This window comes from Nansenia antarctica, assembly GCF_963989245.1.
Source record: "Nansenia antarctica genome assembly, chromosome: 11".
Lineage (NCBI taxonomy): Eukaryota > Metazoa > Chordata > Actinopteri > Argentiniformes > Microstomatidae > Nansenia > Nansenia antarctica.
Window position 1 is genome coordinate 19,952,599 of NC_137681.1, and position 20,132 is coordinate 19,972,730.

The 20,132-nt window shown below is 47.5% G+C and overlaps 1 protein-coding gene across 1 annotated transcript; it reads right to left on the minus strand.

Annotated features, from left to right (window-relative positions):
- Positions 1-14,923: 14,923 nt before the first annotated feature.
- metrn (meteorin, glial cell differentiation regulator) lies at positions 14,924-19,616 on the minus strand (the record flags this gene model as incomplete). The annotated part of the gene is made up of 4 exons (XM_080542195.1): positions 14,924-15,237; positions 16,234-16,293; positions 18,144-18,577; positions 19,513-19,616. 4 exons carry the CDS (start codon positions 19,614-19,616, stop codon positions 14,924-14,926), a joined length of 912 nt encoding a protein of 303 aa, XP_080398321.1.
- Between the last annotated feature and the right edge of the window lie 516 nt (positions 19,617-20,132).

Genomic DNA, 20,132 nt, shown 5'->3' on the forward strand with positions numbered 1-20,132 from the left:
AGACATAGAGACACACAGAGAGAGAGAGAGACAGAGACATAGAGAGAGAGAGAGAGAGACAGAGAGAGACAGAGAAAGAAAGAGAGAGAGAGAGAGACACAGAGAGAGAGAGACAGAGAGAGACAGAGAGACAGAGAGATAGAGACATAGAGACAGAGACAGAGAGAGAGAGAGACAGAGAGATAGAGAGACGTGTACGGACCGGGGGGGACCTGTCCTCTGATTTCTACCTCCACCAGCCTCCACAGGTATAGATAGAGGCCTGGGCCAACTGTATGCACTGTCCTGTCCGTACACTGATACGATAGGAGATGGAGGTTTGATGGATTCTACAGAGAGATTAGATGAAGGGCTGTTAGCTCTGTAAAGTAACCCCTCTGACCACTGCTGTAGTGACAGAACTCTTCAAATGCCTGCAGAATTAAATGTGAAATATTTTCCACTTTGCTCTCAAGTGATGCATTAGGTTGGAGGTTTGATTCCCGCTGGGACCATATATACTGACAAATGTATGCACTCACTGCAATGTAAGCTGCTTTGGATAAAGCGTTGGATAAATCGCATATATACACTCACCGACCACTCTATTAGGTACACCTTGCTAGTACCGGGTTGGACCCCCTCTTTTGCATTCAGAACTGCCTTAATTCTTCGTGGCATGTATTCAACAAGGTGCTGGAAATATTCCTCATACTATGGTCCATATTGACATTAAAGCATCACGCAGTTGCTGCAGATTTGTGCCAAGAAAATATCCCCCACACCATTACACCACCACCACCATTTTCGCCCAGAGAACTGCCGCTCATTGGATATTTAATCCATTAATTTAAATATATATAATATATAATATAAAATCTATTTTTCTGACCATTCTCTGTTAACCCAGAGACGGTTGTGCGGGAAAATCCCTGTAGGTCAGCAATTTTTGAAATATTCAAAACAGACCGTCTGGCACCAACACCCATGCCACGTTCAAAGTCACTTAAATCACATTTCTTTCCCATTCCCCTGCTTGGTTTGAACTTCAGCAGATCGTCTTGACCATGTCTACATGCCTAAATACATTGAGTTGCTGCCACATGATTGGCTGATTAGATTTGTGACATGCTTTGGTCCTCATATCGGCAACGAATCAACATGTTCAGACTTTTCTTTTGAAACACCGAACTACGTTTCAACGTTGTTGAGAATCACAAACTCGGTAGTCAAGCCAAAATACTGCAACGCAATGGATTCGGTGAGTAATCCCCACTGCTACCTAGTTAACTACAACACTACTTTACGTTGTTAACAGGCTCATAATAAAGCAAGCTGTGTTAGTTGACTAGCGATGTGTCATTGACGCGAAAATGTATTCACATTTTTCGAAAGAAAAGGCAGATCATTACATCGGATCCCGATATGAGGACCAAAGCATTAGAACGTGTCACATCTGTGTTAAGGAGCAGTTGAAAAGGTGTACCTAATAAAGTGGCCGGTGAGTGTATATGTAGGTGGTGATGGTGGTGGTGATGGTGATGATGGTATGGAAGCTTGTGGAAGCTTGGATTATGCTTTGAAGAATATATATATACTATATGGACAAAAGTATTGGGACACCCGAACATCACACCCATATTATGTGCTTGTTGAACTTCTCATTCCAAAACCAAGGGCATTAATATGGAGTTGGTCCCACCTTTGCTGCTACAGTATAACAGCTTTCACTCTTCTGGAAAGACTTTCTACAAGATTTTAGAATATGGTTGCAGGGATTTACCCCACATTCAGTCTCAAGAGCATTAATGAGGTCGGGCACTGATGTTGGGCAAGAAGGACTGGCTTACAGTCAGCGTTCCAATTCATCCCAAAGGTGTTTGATGGGGTTGAGGTCAGAGCTCTGTGTGCAGGCCAGTCAAGTTCTCCCAGACCAAACTCAGCAAACCATGTCATTATGGACCTCACTTTGTGTATGGGGGTATTATGTATTTGTGCATTGTCATGCTGAAACTGGAAAGGGCCTTCCCCAAAATGTTGCCACAAAGTTGGAAGCAAACAAATTCTCTAGAGAGAGCCCAAACCATGAGAGAGCCCAAACCGTGAACAGTCCCATATTCTTCAAAACATAATCCAAGCTTCCACACCATCATCACCATCACCACTATCACCACCACCAACACCATCACCACCACCACCACCACCACCAACACCACCACCATCACCACCTCCACCACTTCCACCACCACCACCAACACCATCACCACTACTACCACCATCCCGGCAACTTGATAATGACGAGTTTACTGTGCACTGTTTCTCATCTGAATATGCTAACTAGATATGCTAACGAGGTAGTGAGGTGTCAGACAGGTTGGGACAGAACCAGAAACACACCCCGACCAGGATGGGAAGCTGCGTGTACTGGAGAGGAAGTACCTCACACGGCCCGCCGTGGCCCACTCGTAAAGAGCCCCTTTGTTTCAGGGGACTAACGCCTAACTGATACAGGCTTAATGAGAATGGGCTGTGTGTGTGTGTGTGTGTGGGGGGGGGGGGGGTTGTGAGAGTGTGTGTATGTGTGTTTATGAGTGTGTGTGTGTGTGTGTGTGTGTTTACGAGTGTGTGTTTACAAGTGTGTGTGTGTGTGTGTTTGTGTGTGTGTGTGTGTGTGTGTGTGTGTGTGTGTGAGTCGGGGGCGGCATGGTTGTACCATAATTGGAACGGACAAGCCTTGAGGGAAGAGATTGGTGGGAACGCAAGGCAGGGAAAAAGAGAAAGAGAGAAAGAGGGGGAGTGATGAAGAAAAGGTGACAATGGAGGAGAGGAATGCAGAGGCGCTGGGAGAGGAATTCACTGTGATAGTGAAGTTATTGAAGGATGATGAGAAAGAGGGGAAACACCAGGTCAGACAGAACAAGAGGTCATTGAGTGTTATGGTCGACTTCACAATGTCTTCCATATTCTCCACATGTAGGACTACAGATCTTTTTTTTTATCTGAAAACCAAATACATATTCATGAAAAGGCCTAAAAGTTTAGGAAATACATATTCACACCAAGAGACATCTGTAGCCAAATGTGCCGCTTCTGGTTTCATTTATAATTGTTTTATGCCAGTTCTGTCATTCATGAACTGTCATTGATCCATAAACCCTTCAAACCCGCCATTCTGAATACACTATTAACATTTAAGAAATACTTTTCTTGACATTTCAACTTTTCTTGCATCAGAAGAAGTTTCCTGAGGCACCTGGGTGGGAGGGAGGGAGGGAGGAGGGAGGGAGGGTGGGAGGGTGGGAGTGTAGGAGGTGGGAGGAGGGTGGGAGGGACAGAGCAGTAATACACTTCAGCAAGTCTGAAAGAATGAAGTATGAAAGCTGTGGAGAGAGAGAAAGACAGAGAAAGAGAGCGAAAGAGAGAGTGGATAGATAGAGAAAAAGAGAGGGGGAATAAGAGAGGAAGAAGAACAAGAAAAGGGGGGGGCTACAGCATTATGGAACAAAGGAGGGGAAGAATTCATAGAAAGAAAGAAATGGATTTAGGAAAAATAGAGCAAAAATGGAGTGAGAAGTCAGGGACAGACAAGAAACGAGAGAAGGAGGAGAAGAGAGGAGAGAGGGAGGAGCGGAGAGGAGAGGAGAGGGAGCAGAGGAGAGAGGGAGGAGAGGAGAGGAGAGAAAGAGGAGAGAATACAGGGTGAGAAAGAGAAGGAGAATTACAGTAAGGGTGAGAGGATAGAGAGGGTGAGAAGTAGAGAGAGAGAAGGAGGGAGGGAGTTAAATGAACAAGAACGAGTGAGAATGAGGCTGAGTAGACAGAGAGAGAGAGTGAGAGAGAGCGAGGGAGAGAGAGGCGGGGGGCGGGGGGGGGGGCGACTGGCCGCCTCCCCTCTGCGTTCCCACACTCTGTCCTGTTCCCACAGTGTGTGGGCTAATCCCTGTCTTAATTGGAGGAGAATTCCTGCGCACATGTTGCTGGAATGGGAGCAGAGGAGAGGGAAGGGAAGGGTTGGGAAGGAATGGGAATGGGAGCAGAGGAGAGGAGAGGGAACAGAAGGGTTGGGAAGGAATGGAAATGGGAGCAGAGGAGAGGGAAGAGAAGGGTTGGGAAGGAATGGGAATGGGAATGTGAGCAGAGGAGAGGGAAGGGTTGGGAAGGAATGGGAATGGGAGCAGAGGAGAGGAGAGGGTTGGGATCTGCAAGCGCTCAAGAGGAACAGGCCAGGCTGGGTCCACATGTATGAGTACACACTGTTACATCAACATGTCACCCCACTGTCAACACATCTCACAGGATAATAGCTGTCATGCTTTCTTCCTTTCTTTCTCTCTTTCCCCCTCTATCTCTTCCCCAGTGGTGTGGTCTAGTTTATTCTAGTGGGTATACTGTGATTCTTCCCTCCCAGCCTCATATTGTTAATTTCCGAACGCCATAAAAATAAATCTGCGCTCCTTTCTATATATATCTAAATTACATGTTATAAGGCTGATCTGTGCATGATAGTGGTGCATTTTGACATATTTCATGTCGCATCTCCCCCCTTTGATGGTATATGACGCTATAGTCAGTCCCAATGGTCCAAAATTCAAGTGCTTCGTAACACAGACGGGGTGAATTTTATGAATGAAAGTGAAAGTTCTGTCACAAAAAGCCGTTACGTATCCTCACACATTTTTAAGTGGGTGTATGGAAATCCTTGGCTTTCCTAGTGGGTATACGGCGTAGTCCTGCGTATCACGTAGACTACACCACTGCTCTTCCCCCTATCTTCCCCTTTTCTCTCCTCTTACTGCTCTCGCTCCCCTCCCTTCCTCTTTTATCCAGCCTTACCTTTTCTTTCCCCTTACCACTCTCTCTCTCTCTCTCTCTTGCTCCCTTTCTCTTTTATCTCATGTTCCCTCTCTCTCTTTCTACCCCCTCTAGCTCAAACCTTTAAGTAGTGCCTCACTTAGCATTGCTGGTCCTATTCCTCTCTACCTGTCAGGTCCTATTCCTCCCTGCCTGTCAATGATAAGTATCAGCGCTGTTAAACTATTGTAGTTCATATGTAGCTACACAAATCTACGCATCAAATTACTTCCCTAAGTCTTTCACAAGGAGGGAGGTAGGATATGGAAGCATGGAGCTCATAGTAAAATGACTGCTGGACGTCATCTAATGACCTCCCCAGTCCCAGGGCTATATGGGCAGAGAGAGAGAGAGAGGGAGAGATACCAGCAGGTAAAGAGAGAGGGAGAGATACCAGCAGGTAAAGAGAGAGGGAGAGATACGAGCCGGTAAAGAGAGATGACAAAAACAACTGTGATTGTTAGTTTCGTCTGTCCCTCTTAACTGGGCCCTGTGTCTCTTAGGAAGGAACCTGAAACCACTGAAACCACTGCTCTGTGGTGAGAGGAGGGAGGGAGGGAAGGGGAGAGAGAGAGGGAGAGAGAGGCAGAGAGAGGGAGAGAGGCAGAGAGAGAGAGAGAGAGAGAGAGGCAGAGAGGAGGGAGATAGAGAAATAGAGAAAGAGGGAGAGAGGCAGAGAGGGGGAGAGAAAGAGGCAGAGAGGAGGGAGAGAGAGAGAGGCAGAGAGGAGGGAGAGAGAGAGGGAGAGAGAGGCAGAGAGAGGAGGGAGAGAGAGGGGCAGATAGAGGGAAAGAGAGAGAGACAGAGAGAGGGAGAGAGAGGCAGAGAGGAGGGAGAGAGAGAGGCAGAGAGAGAGAGGGAGAGAAAGACAGACAGAGAGAGAGGGATAGAGAGAGTGTGAGAGAGAAATAGTAGAGTCTCTCTATGAAAGAGAGAGGGAAAGAGAGGCAGAGAAGGAGAGGGCAGAGAGGGACAGAGGCAGAGGGAAAAAGAGAGGGAGAGAGAGAGGCTGAGAGAGGGAGAGAGAGGTAGAGAGGAGAGAGAGGGAGAGAGAGAGGCAGAGAGGAGAGAGAGAGAGGGAAAGAGATTTCTGAGAGGGTTGAACTTGAGGTTCCTGTCCTTTGTGGAGGCACTCTGGTGGGTTTTGTCTGAGAAGCACAATCCTCATGTTAATTGGTGGGTTTTAGTGCTGGGCAGAGCAGAGACAGGTGTGTGTGTGTGTGTGTCTGCTGGGGGACAGACTCTCAGATCTCAGAGGGCTTACCAAGGCCTGCAGCAGGCAGGCCTCACGTCAGGCACATACAACACCAGACCAAGAGGAGGAGGAGGATGACAAATGTTTGGCCAAAGTAGTGAAGACAGGGAGGGAAAGGAAAGAGAGAGACGGAGAGGAAAGAGAGAAATGGAAAGAAAGGAGAGAGGGGGAAAGAAAAGAGAGAGAGGGAGAGGAAAAAGAGAGAGAGGGTGCAAAACAATGAAAATAATAAAAAAAGGCCCAAGCTGCCTCATATCTGTCCACAACAGCATGTTAACACCAGGTGTTGCCAAGGAGACAACCTCTTACCATACTTACCTCAGTTGTAAGCTCCAGAATTCCAGAGTTCCAGAGTTCTAGACTTCTAGAGTTCTAAAAGTTAGGTTATTTTATGCACAGGGAAGGTTTCAAAGAAGAATGGTTTATGTTGATGATAATTTTATGTGAAGTGCACAGCACATTTGCCTAAAAGATGCATATCTTAGTGAAGTTATTGTTCTTTTTAATCAACACACAAACTAGAACCAGATGTCTGTCCTCTATGAAAATGCCTGTCTGGGAATGCTTTGTTGGCCTTTGTATTGGCATATGAAAGTGTTGCTATGAATAGCATCATGAGCCCTCTTTATACAATGCACCCAACTCATTTCATGTATACAATACTTTTGATCCATAGTGAGAGCTACACAATAAAACAAAGCAGAGGAATCTCCCACCAGCCACAGAAACCAAGTAGGGCAATAGAAACTATGTACACTTGTTGCCAAAAAGGCCAGTCACCGAAACAACCTGTTCTACATCAGGCCATAGCAGACTCTACTATTTCTCTCTCACACTCTCTCGTTCCCTCTCTCTCTCTCTCTCTCCCTCATTCTCTCACTCGCTCTCTATCCCTCTATCCCAGTGTGTGATTGTGATTCCACACACCCTGACACAGTGAAAAGCAGCTTAAATGCCCCAGTCCTATGATGTCAGCGTTGAGCCCCCTGCAGGTCCATCAGACCCCGGCCCTGAGGTTGACAGCTGGAGGGAGGGGGGGCGGTATTGCCAGGGGGGGGTATTGCCAGGGGGGGTATGGCGGGGGGTGGAGGGTGTGGGGGGTGCAATTCACTCTCCCTGTCATGCCTTACAATGCTGTTTTTGGCGGGAAACAGCCAAAGACGCTGCCTGCCTCCGACAAACACACACACACACACACACACACACACACACAGACACACACACAAGCACACAAGCACACACCATGTCCACCATGTGCTGATTGATTTCCCAGAGTGTTTCTGGAGGGGATTACAACCATCTGCAGCCTCTTGAGGAACAAAAGTGGCACCTTGCTCCCCTCACACACACACACACACACGCACACACACACACACACACACACACACACACAAGCACACACACGTACATGCGCGCATACACACACATACACACACACACACATACACACACAGACACACACAGACACACACACACACGTCCTTTGGAAGGGTGACATGGTCAGATAGATGTGCTCTTGGCCCTCCTTTCCCCTCATTCTGCAGTCTGCCTTGACCTCTAAACCCATCACTACTGCCCTCTCTCTCTCTCCCTCTCTCTCTCTCCCTCTCACTCTCTCTCTCTCCATCACTTCTCTGGGTGAGAAGGAGCTGGTCTTCATTTGTGAAGCAAGCCTTCAGAAACAAAACAACTTAGGATAGGTTTGTGGATGGGAGATGCCTTCAACATTGACACATGGAGAAATTATGTGGAGATCTCTCGTCTTCACTTTGAACTTGAAGAGCTCTTACTTCCGGGTGTGAGCAGAATGTCCAAGATGTCCAAGCCAGATACCCCACAATGACCCGTCTTAGTCTGGGGCTGTTGTAGCAACATGGTTGGTATGTGGCTGTCCTGTTGTGGGAACCAGAGGCTGTCAGCTGGTGCTGGGATCTGATGAGGCTGGTCATGGTCTTAAGCCGCTCTCAGCTGTGCCGAGCTCACTGGGGAGTAGCAGTGGGCAGATGTGGCTTTGAGTCCGAGTCTTCCGCATGCCATAGGACTGTGTTAGCCGGTCGAGCTAAAGCTGCCCTGGTCTTAAGCCCCTCTCCCAGCTGTGCTGAGACTACACCTCAGACTCATACCAGTGGAGGCTGGTGGAGGTAGAAATCAGAGGAAATTCCTCATTCCATTCCATGCATTACATTGAGCCTGTCCTGATGTCGACCTCCACCAGCCTCGCCTGGCTCATACAGTGAAGGCGCTGCAGCAGCTACTGGGTGTGTTGTTGTTGTGCTGGACTGTGAGGGAGTGTCCCAGAGCCCTCTGGCCCTGTCTGCTCTCTCCTCTCTGGGGCTCGGACACCGGCCGCTTCCCCTGGTCTCCCCCTGGGGGCTGCGGAAGTCCACACCCACCCCACCCCACTCCACCTCCCTACCCCCCCCCCCCCCCCCCTCCCCCCTCCCCCCGCCTCCCCACCATCACTCCTGACCCACAGGCTGGATCCCCCTTCCTGAGACGGCTTCCTGTTTTCCAGCTTCTATACAGCACCTCAACCATGGAGCAGAGAGAGGGGCGGCGGGGCAGAGCGAGGGAGGTCGGGGGGGGGGGGGGGGGGGGGGGCAAAGAGGGGGGTGTAGGACAGAGCGAGGGGTGGGGGGGGTCATACATGATATATTAGTGCATAACTTCAGTGCCCTTTGTTTTGACTTATCAGTCTAAAAGCAGAAACCTCAGATGGACTAAGAGGTTTGGGGTGGGGGTAGGGGGGTACAAGGGCTGGCAACCCAGGGCCCCCAGCTGAGGTATGTCTAAAAAGGGGGGGGGGCAGTTTATATGGGTGCTGTAGCATGGGAACCAGAGTGACCCAGAGCTCAGCGCAGACCCACTGTCTGTCGACTCTACGGGATGGGAAACATAACATGGTCCTTTTCCATATCACTCTGACACCATGTCAGATCCCCCACCTGCTCTTTTTCAAACAGATTTACTGTATTGCAATAAATGTGAGATTTTACTGAAGTATGCATCATATATCCTGAAGAGGAGAGTTGCAAGATGGCTGCTGTTGACTGTGGTTTCACTGGGCTTTATTACAGAGCTTTGTGGGAGAAGGACAGGTGGTCAATTTAACATAGCGGGTTAGAGAAATGACTACGACTAATATCCCTCCTACTGTTTGTCACACCCGGTCTCACGGAGAGAATATCTGTGTCCAATTTCACTGTGGGTGAATCCCAATTCACCACTCGGGCTCCGTTTTCACCCCTAATCTCCGTTTTGCGCGTTCACGTGTAGCCGTAGTGGCGTCCCAATTCATTACTCATTTAGGGTTAGGTTTAGGGTTAGGGTTTTCCATGGCTCCGTTTGGAGAAAATCTTGACCCTCGTTCGATTCGGAGCCATGAGACTCCCTTCCGGCATGCATTGCGAAACATCTACAGAAATGTTCTTTTCGCTCTCGTAATACGGAAGCGAGCCTGAAATGTCATTTACTTGGGGTTGAGTTGAGGAAGTTGGGGTTGAGTTGAGAGAGTTGGGGTTGAGTTGAGAGAGTTGGGGTTGAGTTGAGAGAGTTGGGGTTGAGTTGAGAGAGTTGGGGTTGAATTGAGGTTGAGTTGAGGTTGAGTTGGGGTTGAGTTGGGGTTGAGTGGAGGCTGACTGGCATCAAGAGAGGAGGACCAGCGTCAGCGAGGCACCTCTGCTCCGCCGCTCCATTAATGGGAATTTATTACTTCCTGAATCCTGAAAACGGGAGGCCGAACACAACAGAATTCCAACTGTCGTTTTCCTCCCCCCCTTCCCCTCTCTTCCCCCCTCCCCTCTGTTATCAACCCTCTAAATCTCCTTTTCTTTTTCTCTGCCTGAATGAAGCATTCGTCTCGGCCCTCATGAGTGCTCACAGACCCTGAGGTTGACTTTGGGGTTCTTAACAATCTGATCAAACAGGGCCATGTCATCCAGTGGCTAGGAGATCACTACACCGATGTCGGTAACACTTTACATTAACGTGCCTATGAACATCTAACTGCATGTTTAGCACATCACAACATGCAGAGAGAACATCAACACGTTAAAAACACATAACTACACATAATTAGATGATCACAGTCTTTGCTTTTGAACACGTCCTAAAACGTAAGTTTGTTTACAAGCCGTGTATCACTAGCCCAGTAGCCTGAAGCAGGACGGGACATGATACAGTGAACCTAATTCATAAATTATAAGTATTTAGTGATCCTAAAACGGTTGTTTGTTATAGTGAGTGGGCTCTTCAACACTTTCGTAATATGGAATGCCTGTCCAAAAAACGGTTGGTCTTTTGCGCAACTTGAGAATTGCCAACATGCAGATCTTTTCACCAGACTGTGTCACAAAGAGTTTATGAGCTATAAAGAAGTCATAACTCATTCGCTAGCCACTTGGTGCTTGCCAAATGTGACAGGGTCTGGTGAAAAAGTCCTCAAGTAGGGCAAGGTCATTTTTTTTAAGATTATGAAAGTGCATGATGTGTCATACATTGAAATCGGAAAATAGTTTAGGAAGATATGCTTATTTGGATGTTGGTACACCTCAAACCAAATACCGAGCTCTGAATCAAAGCACATGCTTACTATCACGTTGGTAGCTAATAGCAGCTAAGAAGGAACATCACTATGAACATCTAACTGCATGTTTAGCACATCACAACATGCAGAGAGAACATCAACACGTTAAAAACACATAACACGGACGAGCGCTGCCGGGGAGCCGCGACCGAAAGGGTCGGGCTAGAAGCGGGCCGAGACGTCCTCGCTTGAGCAAGGCTCAGCCTGACTGAAACTCCAGAACAGCTGCTCTCATAATAAAAACCCGCTTGTAGAAACTACCCAGCCTATTGTCTGTCTCCCTCTGTGGCCGAAACCTGTTACATACACATAATTAGATGATCACAGTCTTTGCTTTTGAACACGTCCTAAAACGTAAGTTTGTTTACAAGCCGTGTATCACTAACCCAGTAGCCTGAAGCAGGACGGGACATGATACAGTGAACCTAATTCATAAATTACAAGTATTTAGTGATCCTAAAACTGTTGTTTGTTGTATTGAATGAATGAATGAATGAATGAATGGTCTTTATTGTCATTGCTATAGTACAGGTACCAAACAACGAAATTTGGGAGGGGTGGCTCCCCTGGTGCTAGGAAAGAAAAAAAAAAGAAAAAAACAAGAAGGGAAAGGAGCTGGTTTACATAAATAAAGGCTATGTACACTATCCACTATACTATACTGTACAGATAAAACGACTAGGGTTGTCATATTGCACATAGTGTTATTGCACATTCATTTAAAGTGTCGCAGTTTGCAGGCTTGAAATGTACACATTTGTGCCTCAGCACTACACCTGATTTTTTCAATCCAGCAGCTGCCATCAATCCGTCCAGACTGTCCAGGGCCCAGAACCTAGGTCTTTGCTGTGTTCAGGGCCTGGATGGCCCTGGGGTAGAAGCTGAGCTTCAGTCTGTTTGTCCTTGCGGCCATGGTCCTGTACCGCCTTTTCGAGGGCAGCCGGGCAAAGTGTTCGTACCCAGGGTGGGATGGGTCTCTGGAGATCTTGGAGGCCTTCCTGAGGCAGCGTGTGTTGTACAGCTCTTCAACACTTTTGAGTGGGCTCTTCAACACTTTCGTAATATGGAATGCCTGTCCAAAAAACTGTTGGACTTTTGCGCAACTTGAGAATTGCCAACATGCAGATCTTTTCACCAGACCGTGTCACAAAGAGTTTATGAACTATAAAGAAGTCATAACTCATTCTCTAGCCACTTGGTGCTTGCCAAATGTGACAGGGTCTGGTGAAAAAGTCCTCAAGTAGGGCAAGGTCATTTTTTTAAAGATTATGAAAGTGCATGATGTGTCATACATTGAAATCGGAAAATAGTTTAGGAAGATATGCTTATTTGGATGTTGGTACACCTCAAACCAAATACCGAGCTCTGAATCAAAGCACATGCTTACCATCACGTTGGTAGCTAATAGCAGCTTAGAAGGAACATCACTATGAACATCTAACTGCATGTTTAGCACATCACAACATGCAGAGAGAACATCAACACGTTAAAAACACATAACTACACATAATTAGATGATCAGTCTTTGCTTTTGAACACGTCCTAAAACGTAAGTTTGTTTACAAGCCGTGTATCACTAACCCAGTAGCCTGAAGCAGGACGGGACATGATACAGTGAACCTAATTCATAAATTATAAGTATTTAGTGATCCTAAAACGGTTGTTTGTTATATTGAGTGGGCTCTTCAACACTTTCGTAATATGGAATGCCTGTCCAAAAAACTGTTGGTCTTTTGCGCAACTTGAGAATTGCCAACATGCAGATCTTTTCACCAGACCGTGTCACAAATAGTGAGCTCACAGAGGCTATCAAATGATGTAATTATCTAATGATATGCTATAACCGTTTGTTACGGGATTCATAAACAAATAATCAAATCGCTCACAAACTAGTTAATCATTTATAAACCCGTTATAAACAACAATGTCAAGTGTTACTCTGATGGGTTTGCTGTTTGCGAGAGAGAAACCGTGCAGACAGTGAATCCATCACACCAGCGTCATTTAATATAACAGACCACAGAAACACTCCACAATACCAACAAGGTTTTTTTCCTCCATAAGGTTTTCATTTCCATTTCTAAACTTTCTTATATACATATTAACATTCACATAGGTATAAACAACACCACACACACACATAAACACACATACTGTATAAAGAACATGGCAGTGGTCTTTTTAACTGCTCACGCACACCACGGCCGTTTGGTCTGCACCTCCGCTTCCTTCTCTGGGCTAGAGCACTTCAACACATCACCTACATTACAAGGCCCACATTGGCATACTACTCAGCACGCACAGCCAGCACGTCGCTTCACTCGATAGTGGTATGCTAGAGTGGATGTTGGAACATAGTCATGTGGTGGTTTGACTGTCCAGAGAGGCCTATTGACCCGTGGAGGTAGAAGTCAGAGGACGGGCTCATTGTGATGCATGGAACGGAATGAGAAATGGTATCAAACACTCCTGATATTTCTCCCTCCACCAACCTCCATTGCCATTGACATGTCTGGTCTGGTCCAGTGATGTCCCACAGACTCCCATTTAATACGCATATTCAGTTAGAAACACTGGCCCGTTGTCCTAATAGCATCTCATTATCAGTTTTGGTAGAACTTGGCAGCACGGTTGTTGCAAACAGTATTTTCTCTTAGGCTTAAAGCCTGGATGACCGTTGACTTCAGCTTTTGTGATGCATTTATCTTTGTATACCAAGATGGACCTGTGAAACTGCTTGGAAGTGCAGAGCAGTGTTGCCAAATTGTCATTAAAAAAGTAGTTAGACCTTTGATATGTTGTTGTGAACATAATTCAACAGCTAAGCTTATGTACACATGCTTTAGCTTGCTACATAACATATGGATTTCACAAATTATTTTCTCATGGCTTTGATAAGGAAATTAGGCATGAATAGCAACAAAAATGGCTGCTTTGGCAACACTGCAGCAATGTAACTGGTCAACTTGAACAACATGTTTCAATTCAAATCATATTCAAAATCAAATGTAATATATATATATATATATATATATATATATATATTCTTTTTTTGATTTTATGATTTTATTTTGCAGACATAGTATGTATATATAGCTACCAAAAGTAACACAAACCATCCAAACTGAGAAATGTTACAATGTGAAAACTTTCTTTACAATATCTTTATACAGGGCTCTGAGAGGCAGAGCAGCCCTGTGTGCACTTAGAGAAGAACAATCTCAGAGTTGGCTATAATTGTGAAAGTGCTTTCAGCACGAGTACTGCTGAGCTTAGCAAGCTTCTAACCTGCCCTGCTAGTGCTAGCATATCGCTGCTACACACTAGCTAGCATCATCTGTACATATCTGCTCCACTAGCTCTAACATAGCATTGCTACATGCTAGCTAGCATCATCTGTACATATATTAACTTCTCTTTCCTCCTTTACGCTACATATAGACGCTTCTCATTTGGTTCAGTGCTTGCAGCATCAGTCTTTCCAGATCACTCCCTTTCCCTTTTCAGTGCAAATTAAGATTTTAAAAATAATTCCTTGAAATAAAAAAGAACCTTGATCAATAATCTCCAATACAGAATAGCAACACTGAGAATAGCCCCCATAGAAGGTAGCCATTGACAAATTACATTAAGCTCAATACATTTTCATATCTTTAAATTGCTCATAAAATGGCATACCCTCCCAAACAAAATACTGACAAACATGGGCAGCCATTTTGAAACACTTCACCACCATAGCAACACATGCCTTCAGGTCCATCACTGGAATATGAATCGTCATCCGACATTGAAAATGACGGTAACTGTCTGAACAGAACTTTTCACTAATAGTTTTTCCTGAGTTTCAAAGACAGTATCACACCCAATGGCCCTGAATCCCATACCACAGCTTGTCAGGCCCACATCTGATCTGGAGCGATGGCCTCAAGCCAAGGTCTTCCATGTTCTTTAGGTCCCACGTCTGAAGGTGTTTAAAACCAGAGTTGTGGGTATTGCACTGGGAATGCTGTTCCAATAGTCTCTGTCCAACTCTGGACTGGGCCTGCTGCAGCCATCTTGGCCCCCTGGACTGTCCCATAGTTGAACACCGTGGTTAGCCTCACCTCCGCACAACCTCTGTCTGAGGTCTAGGGGGCGCCAGAGAGTAGGGGCGGGGGCGGGTGGAGGGGTGCTAGCCCCACAGGACAGCCTGTACCACAGTGGTAGGAAGCTATGGGGGGGGGGGGCGGGGGAGGGGGGGGGGTCACCTCAGCTCAGTCTACAGCCAGTTCACATGGGATCTGTTGGTTGTCCTTAGCGATAGCATAGGCCTGCAGGAAGTCCTTGTAGCGCGGCGCGCAGCCAAGCCACGCCTCCCCGAAGTGGATCCGCCCTGTGAACAGGAAGCTCCCCGCCCCGGGCCGTACGCCGCACTGCAGCAGGGTCCGGATCTCACCCGAGCGGGTCAAGCGGCTGGCGCCCGTGAACAGGGCGTACTTCTGACGGAACACCCGCGTGGCGCTGACCTTGATCACTGCCGCCCGCAAGTCCTCGTCCTCCTGAACTGCACGGATGTTCCCACGCACCACTGGGGGAGAAGGGGGGGGGTTAATCAAGGCTCAACCAGTTTAACACATCTAGACAAAACAAAAATAGTAAATTGATAAAATAGTCATATAGAAATCAACAGGCTATGGGGGAGAAAGATGTTCACTGTATTAAGACCTTCAATCCCTGAATGAAATAAATACTTGGCATCGATTAAACTTAGAAAAACCATGCCGCATTAAACCGCTACACAGCCATGTTGACGTGTAACAGCTGAAGATGTGAAGTAGCTAGGAGGAATGCTAGGCTACCTGAGGCTAACAGTAGTAAGTCGCTAGGAGGAATGCCAGGCTACCAGAGGCTAACAGTAGTAAGTAGTTGGGAGGAATGCTAGGCTACCAGAGGCTAACAGTAGTGAATTGGGTAGTATTGGGAGTAGCCTGGGACTGTTCTCTAATCCCTCTGACTCTCTGTAGCCACTAGCCAAGAGCTGCCACTGCCAGCCACTCAGTCAGACTACAGCTCAATTAGACCACACAGATTAGGCCACTGGAGGGGGGGGGGGGGGGGGGGGATTAGTCCATTGCAGTGCCTCAAGGGGGCGGGCTGGGGGGGGGGTGGAGGGCGGGGGAGGGTGAAGTAGTGCTGTTTCACCTCTGACCTCTGCATAAATTATCTAGCTCTGGAGGGAGTGGGGCTGGAGAATTAGATTAGACCAACCCCCCCACCCCAACTTAAGCCGATTCGACACAACAGATTTGTAGTTCCTGATCCTGACACAAAATCATTACATTCTTTAACTGAATGACCTCTCACCATTTCTATTGGTTAAATGCATTCCCCAGATTAAACCATAACCCGTTTCTGTTGCTTAAATAGTTAAATAAACATCTTAATACACAGCTGAAGTCTCTAGTGTGAGTGTGACAACTCCCAGTCCCTGGTCTGGAGTGGTTTATTGTTATACAGCTCAGACAACAACAACAACAACAACAATAAAAGGAGGTTTGGCCTGGTTGTAAAAGGAGAAACTCACCAAAGTCACTGGTGCAGACAGCCATCAGGATCTCTGTGTTGTTACAGGGTCTGCATGCACCTGGGGGGGGGGAGAGAGGGGAGGAGAGGGAGGGTTAGTTGGAGACACAAACCAACAACAAACACTAATTGCCTCCCCTCCCAGATTCATTCAGCTCCTCTACCACTGATGTCTAAACCAGATACATGTTCTTCAAACGTCTGATAAATCTTGTGGCTTTAAGACAGACATGTCCAGCTCAAAGGGATCACCTTTCATTCAGCCATGAAGGAGACACACTTAAGATCAAATGTTTTAGAGGCGTGAGATGTACAGAGTTCACGCACACGCACATGCACATGCACAGGGACCCACCGCAGCATTGTAATGAACAGCTGCCAGTTTGAGAGAAAGGCTGCAGAGGTCTGGAGGTGTGAGAGACTCCTAAACCAGACGGCTTTAAAGCCACATCAAACTTCCCCTGTAAACCTGTCGGGGTGTCTACTACCACACCTCATCAAAGCCAGGGGGGGGAGGGGGCTTAGAAAGGCGTAGAACTCTACTTCCACTTTTCACAGCGCATTTCCTCCCTAGATGACTCTTGACAGCTTTGTTCACAGCTGTTTATCAGTTTAAAAACTTCACAGGGGTGTGAAGATTAGTAGAGAGAGAAAAAGAGAGAGAGAGAGAGAGAGAGAGTGTGTGTGTGAGTGAGGAGGAGTAGAGAGAGAGTGTGTGTGTGTGTGTGTGTGTGTGTGTTGTGTGTATATGAGGAGGAGTAGAGAGAGTGTGTGTGTGTGTGTGTGTGTGTGTGTTGTGTTCGTGTGAGGAGGAGTAGACTAGAGGGTGTTAGTGTCTGGGAACAGTGAATCCAAGGCTCCACAGATGTGTAGTTGAAAGGAGACCAGAGAGATCAAACCATCAAGGCTACTGTGCCCTGACTGGTTGACAGAGAAACACCCTGGCATCTTTTAAACTTCTGCCTTGGATTTCCAAGAACCCCCCTCCCCCCTCTGCCCTTCTCCCCCTCCATCCCACATTCCCCTGCTTGGTGAAAAACTCTGATAAATTAGATTCCTTCCTCCCTGGTCCATGGCAAACCTCCCCCAACCCCAATCACTCAGAGTGTGTGTATGGGGAGGGGGTATGTGGTGTGTGTGTGTGTGTGTGTGTGTGTGTGAGTGTGTGTGTGTGTGTGTGTTTGTGTGTGTGAGTGTCCCCACAGAGGAGCAGCTCAACAAAGGAGGGGAGCATCTCAGCTGGGCAGAGGCCCTCTGGGTCGCCACGGCAACGGCAGTAATCCCAGGGCAGTCATGCGGGCCCCATTGTAAAGAGCCAGGACCCTGGAGAAGGCCTGCATACTGGGCTATTGTCCTCTCTCTCTCTCTCTCTCTCTCTCTCTCTCTCTCTCTCTCTCTCTCTCTCTCTCTCTCTCTCTCTCTCTCTCTCTCTCTCTCTCTCTCTCTCTCTCCCACTTCAAATCTAAACCAGAGAACTTGTTGTGATCTGCACGCCTCCAGGGCTCCTAGGGCCACTAACCCCCCCCCTCCATCTCCACCCCCACCACCCACCCACCAATCTCTCTCTCTCTCTCTGCCTGTAACTCGTCTAAAAAAAGAAAACTGAGAAGACCAAGTTAGAGTTTAGAGGTTAGAGCTATACAACATCTTCTACGGAGATTTGTATAGAATCTAAACTCAATAGGATTCATTACTGCATGACAGAAACTAAATGAAGCAACATGTGGTTTGAGGAGGAGAATGTTGTTGAGCTATAACTGACTCATGTGTTCCTCCTGCAGACTCTCTGTTCAGGGAAACTCCCGTTGTTCACCCTTCGTATGGCAGCCCCATTTATTTCTGACCCAAAATGGCATTTCTATGACCTCGTCTCTGTGAGACGCCTCTACTTCCTGCCCCGCCCCCACTCACCTTCACTACTGATGGGGTTTGAGTCTAGTGACAGCCGCGCCGTCCAATCCCCTCGCAGCTCGTAGCGGAACGACGCTATGCGGCGGCTGATGTCCTGGTGGGGCGTGGCCTGGAGGTAGAGCGCCACCCTCTCCCCGGGGAGGCGGCTGAAGCAGCGCACCCGAGGCGGGGACGACGCCCCCAGGCGGTCCCCCACCAGCAGCTCCAGGACCCCGTCTCTCTCCAGGTACAGCTGGGCTCCGTGGAAGTGCTCAGAGGGCTTGACGCAGGCCGTGATGAGGCCCGAGCTGCTGCCCCCCGGCCCCACTGCCCCAGAGGGCAGGCGGGGGGACAGGGTGAGGCGGAGGGCCCCCTTGGGGTAGAGCCAGTCCAGGGTCCCCTCGGAGCAGTGGAGGGAGATCTGCTCCACGCTGCCCTTCTGCTGAGACAGCCCACTGTAGGAGGGGAGAGGGGAGGAGGAGGGAGAGAGAGAACCAGGTTAGAGAACTGTGCTGGTCAGCATCTTTGCACTCCCAGCCACACTTCAGAGTTTTCCTCAGAGGTTCTCCTCCTGGCTGAGCCTGGAGGCCAACATACCAGCCGTAGGAAATGGTGTAATGGCTGTTAAACCATGATGGAAAGTACCCTTAGCGTGGCATCGTGCGTGGTGGGAGGCAGGGTGTGTGGTGAGGGGGGGCAGGGTGTGTGGTTGTGGGCAGGCTTTAGAAGTGGGAGGCTTTTAACAGCACAGGACTGTGGCTAAATGAATGAAAACAGATGAACATTTTCAGATGGAGGACTGTGGCCATTTTAAATCGTTTCAAGTGGATCCTTACAAAACAAACAAAAAATCTATCAAGTTTTCACTGAGTCAGAGTGAAGCTGGAGTTTTGAGCTGAGGAATAAATCATGCGAAACAGAAGAAGCGCCACCTATTGGCCAATGGCGGAACTGGTTTCTGCCATTTAAAATGCGACTTGTTGCATCGCAATGTCGTCATTTAAACTGGAAGACAGAGCTTCTGGCCCTGACATTCAAATCACTTCAATCTCAATCACTGAAATTAAAAAACGGTTGTTTATTTATTTTTTTATAAAACGTTTCAGGATTATTTGGCAAAACAAGTATTTTTTCCTGCTGTCACAGAACACTGTTTTCTTTAGTGAGGTATTAAACAACTCTTGCACAGTCCCTAGGCGCGACACTGGGAACAAGTTAAACGGGACTTGTCTCAACTTGTTGCAAAAAGTCTTTGATGAACTACTAATATATTGCGCGCACATTTTTTTCCCCACAAGTTTAATAGTCGCCATTTGAATTCTACACTTTATTTTCTGACAAAAAAATAAGTGAAATGATGTGCATGCACAATAAACCATTTAAAAAGTACACTTGCCTCCCTCGCCAGCTGCATTGGTCTTCAGAATAGCTTGACAGAGCCGTGTCAACAATGGCAAAGAGTAGAATCCAGACTGGATGAATCCACAAGGCCATTTCCCTGGTCGGTTGTGCGACCCTCGGCCAAAAGATGTCCCAAAGATGCAGTGGTACCTTCTCCGTCTCCGTGTGGAAGCCTCCACGTATCCTCCCTATCTATACAAGCGGTGTTTTACCGTACCTGACAACCTCCATAGCTCGGTATGTCCCTGGTCCTACTGATAAGATAAGAGAAATAAGTCTGCACTTCTTGCGAGCTCTCCCTTGGTCCTATTCAGCGTGCCTAAACTCAGTGCGCAGAGAGAGGTCGTCTAAAGTTTTAGCCCCTGAGCGTAAGTTGGTTGGCCAATGGGAGTCGGAGTGGCGAAACTTTAAACCAGTCACACGGTAGAGGGGGAGGGGCGTGGTCTAAGGGGGAGGGGCGTGGTCTGAGGGGGAGGGGTGTGTCTACTGCCGGTGACAGCAGAAGAATGGTCTATTAGTATGCAAGGAGAAACGATCTTAGAAATAGATAGGCGGCAATTTACTATTGTGTCAAGCAAGGGCGCGCAGGAGAAATTAGTTTGGAGATAA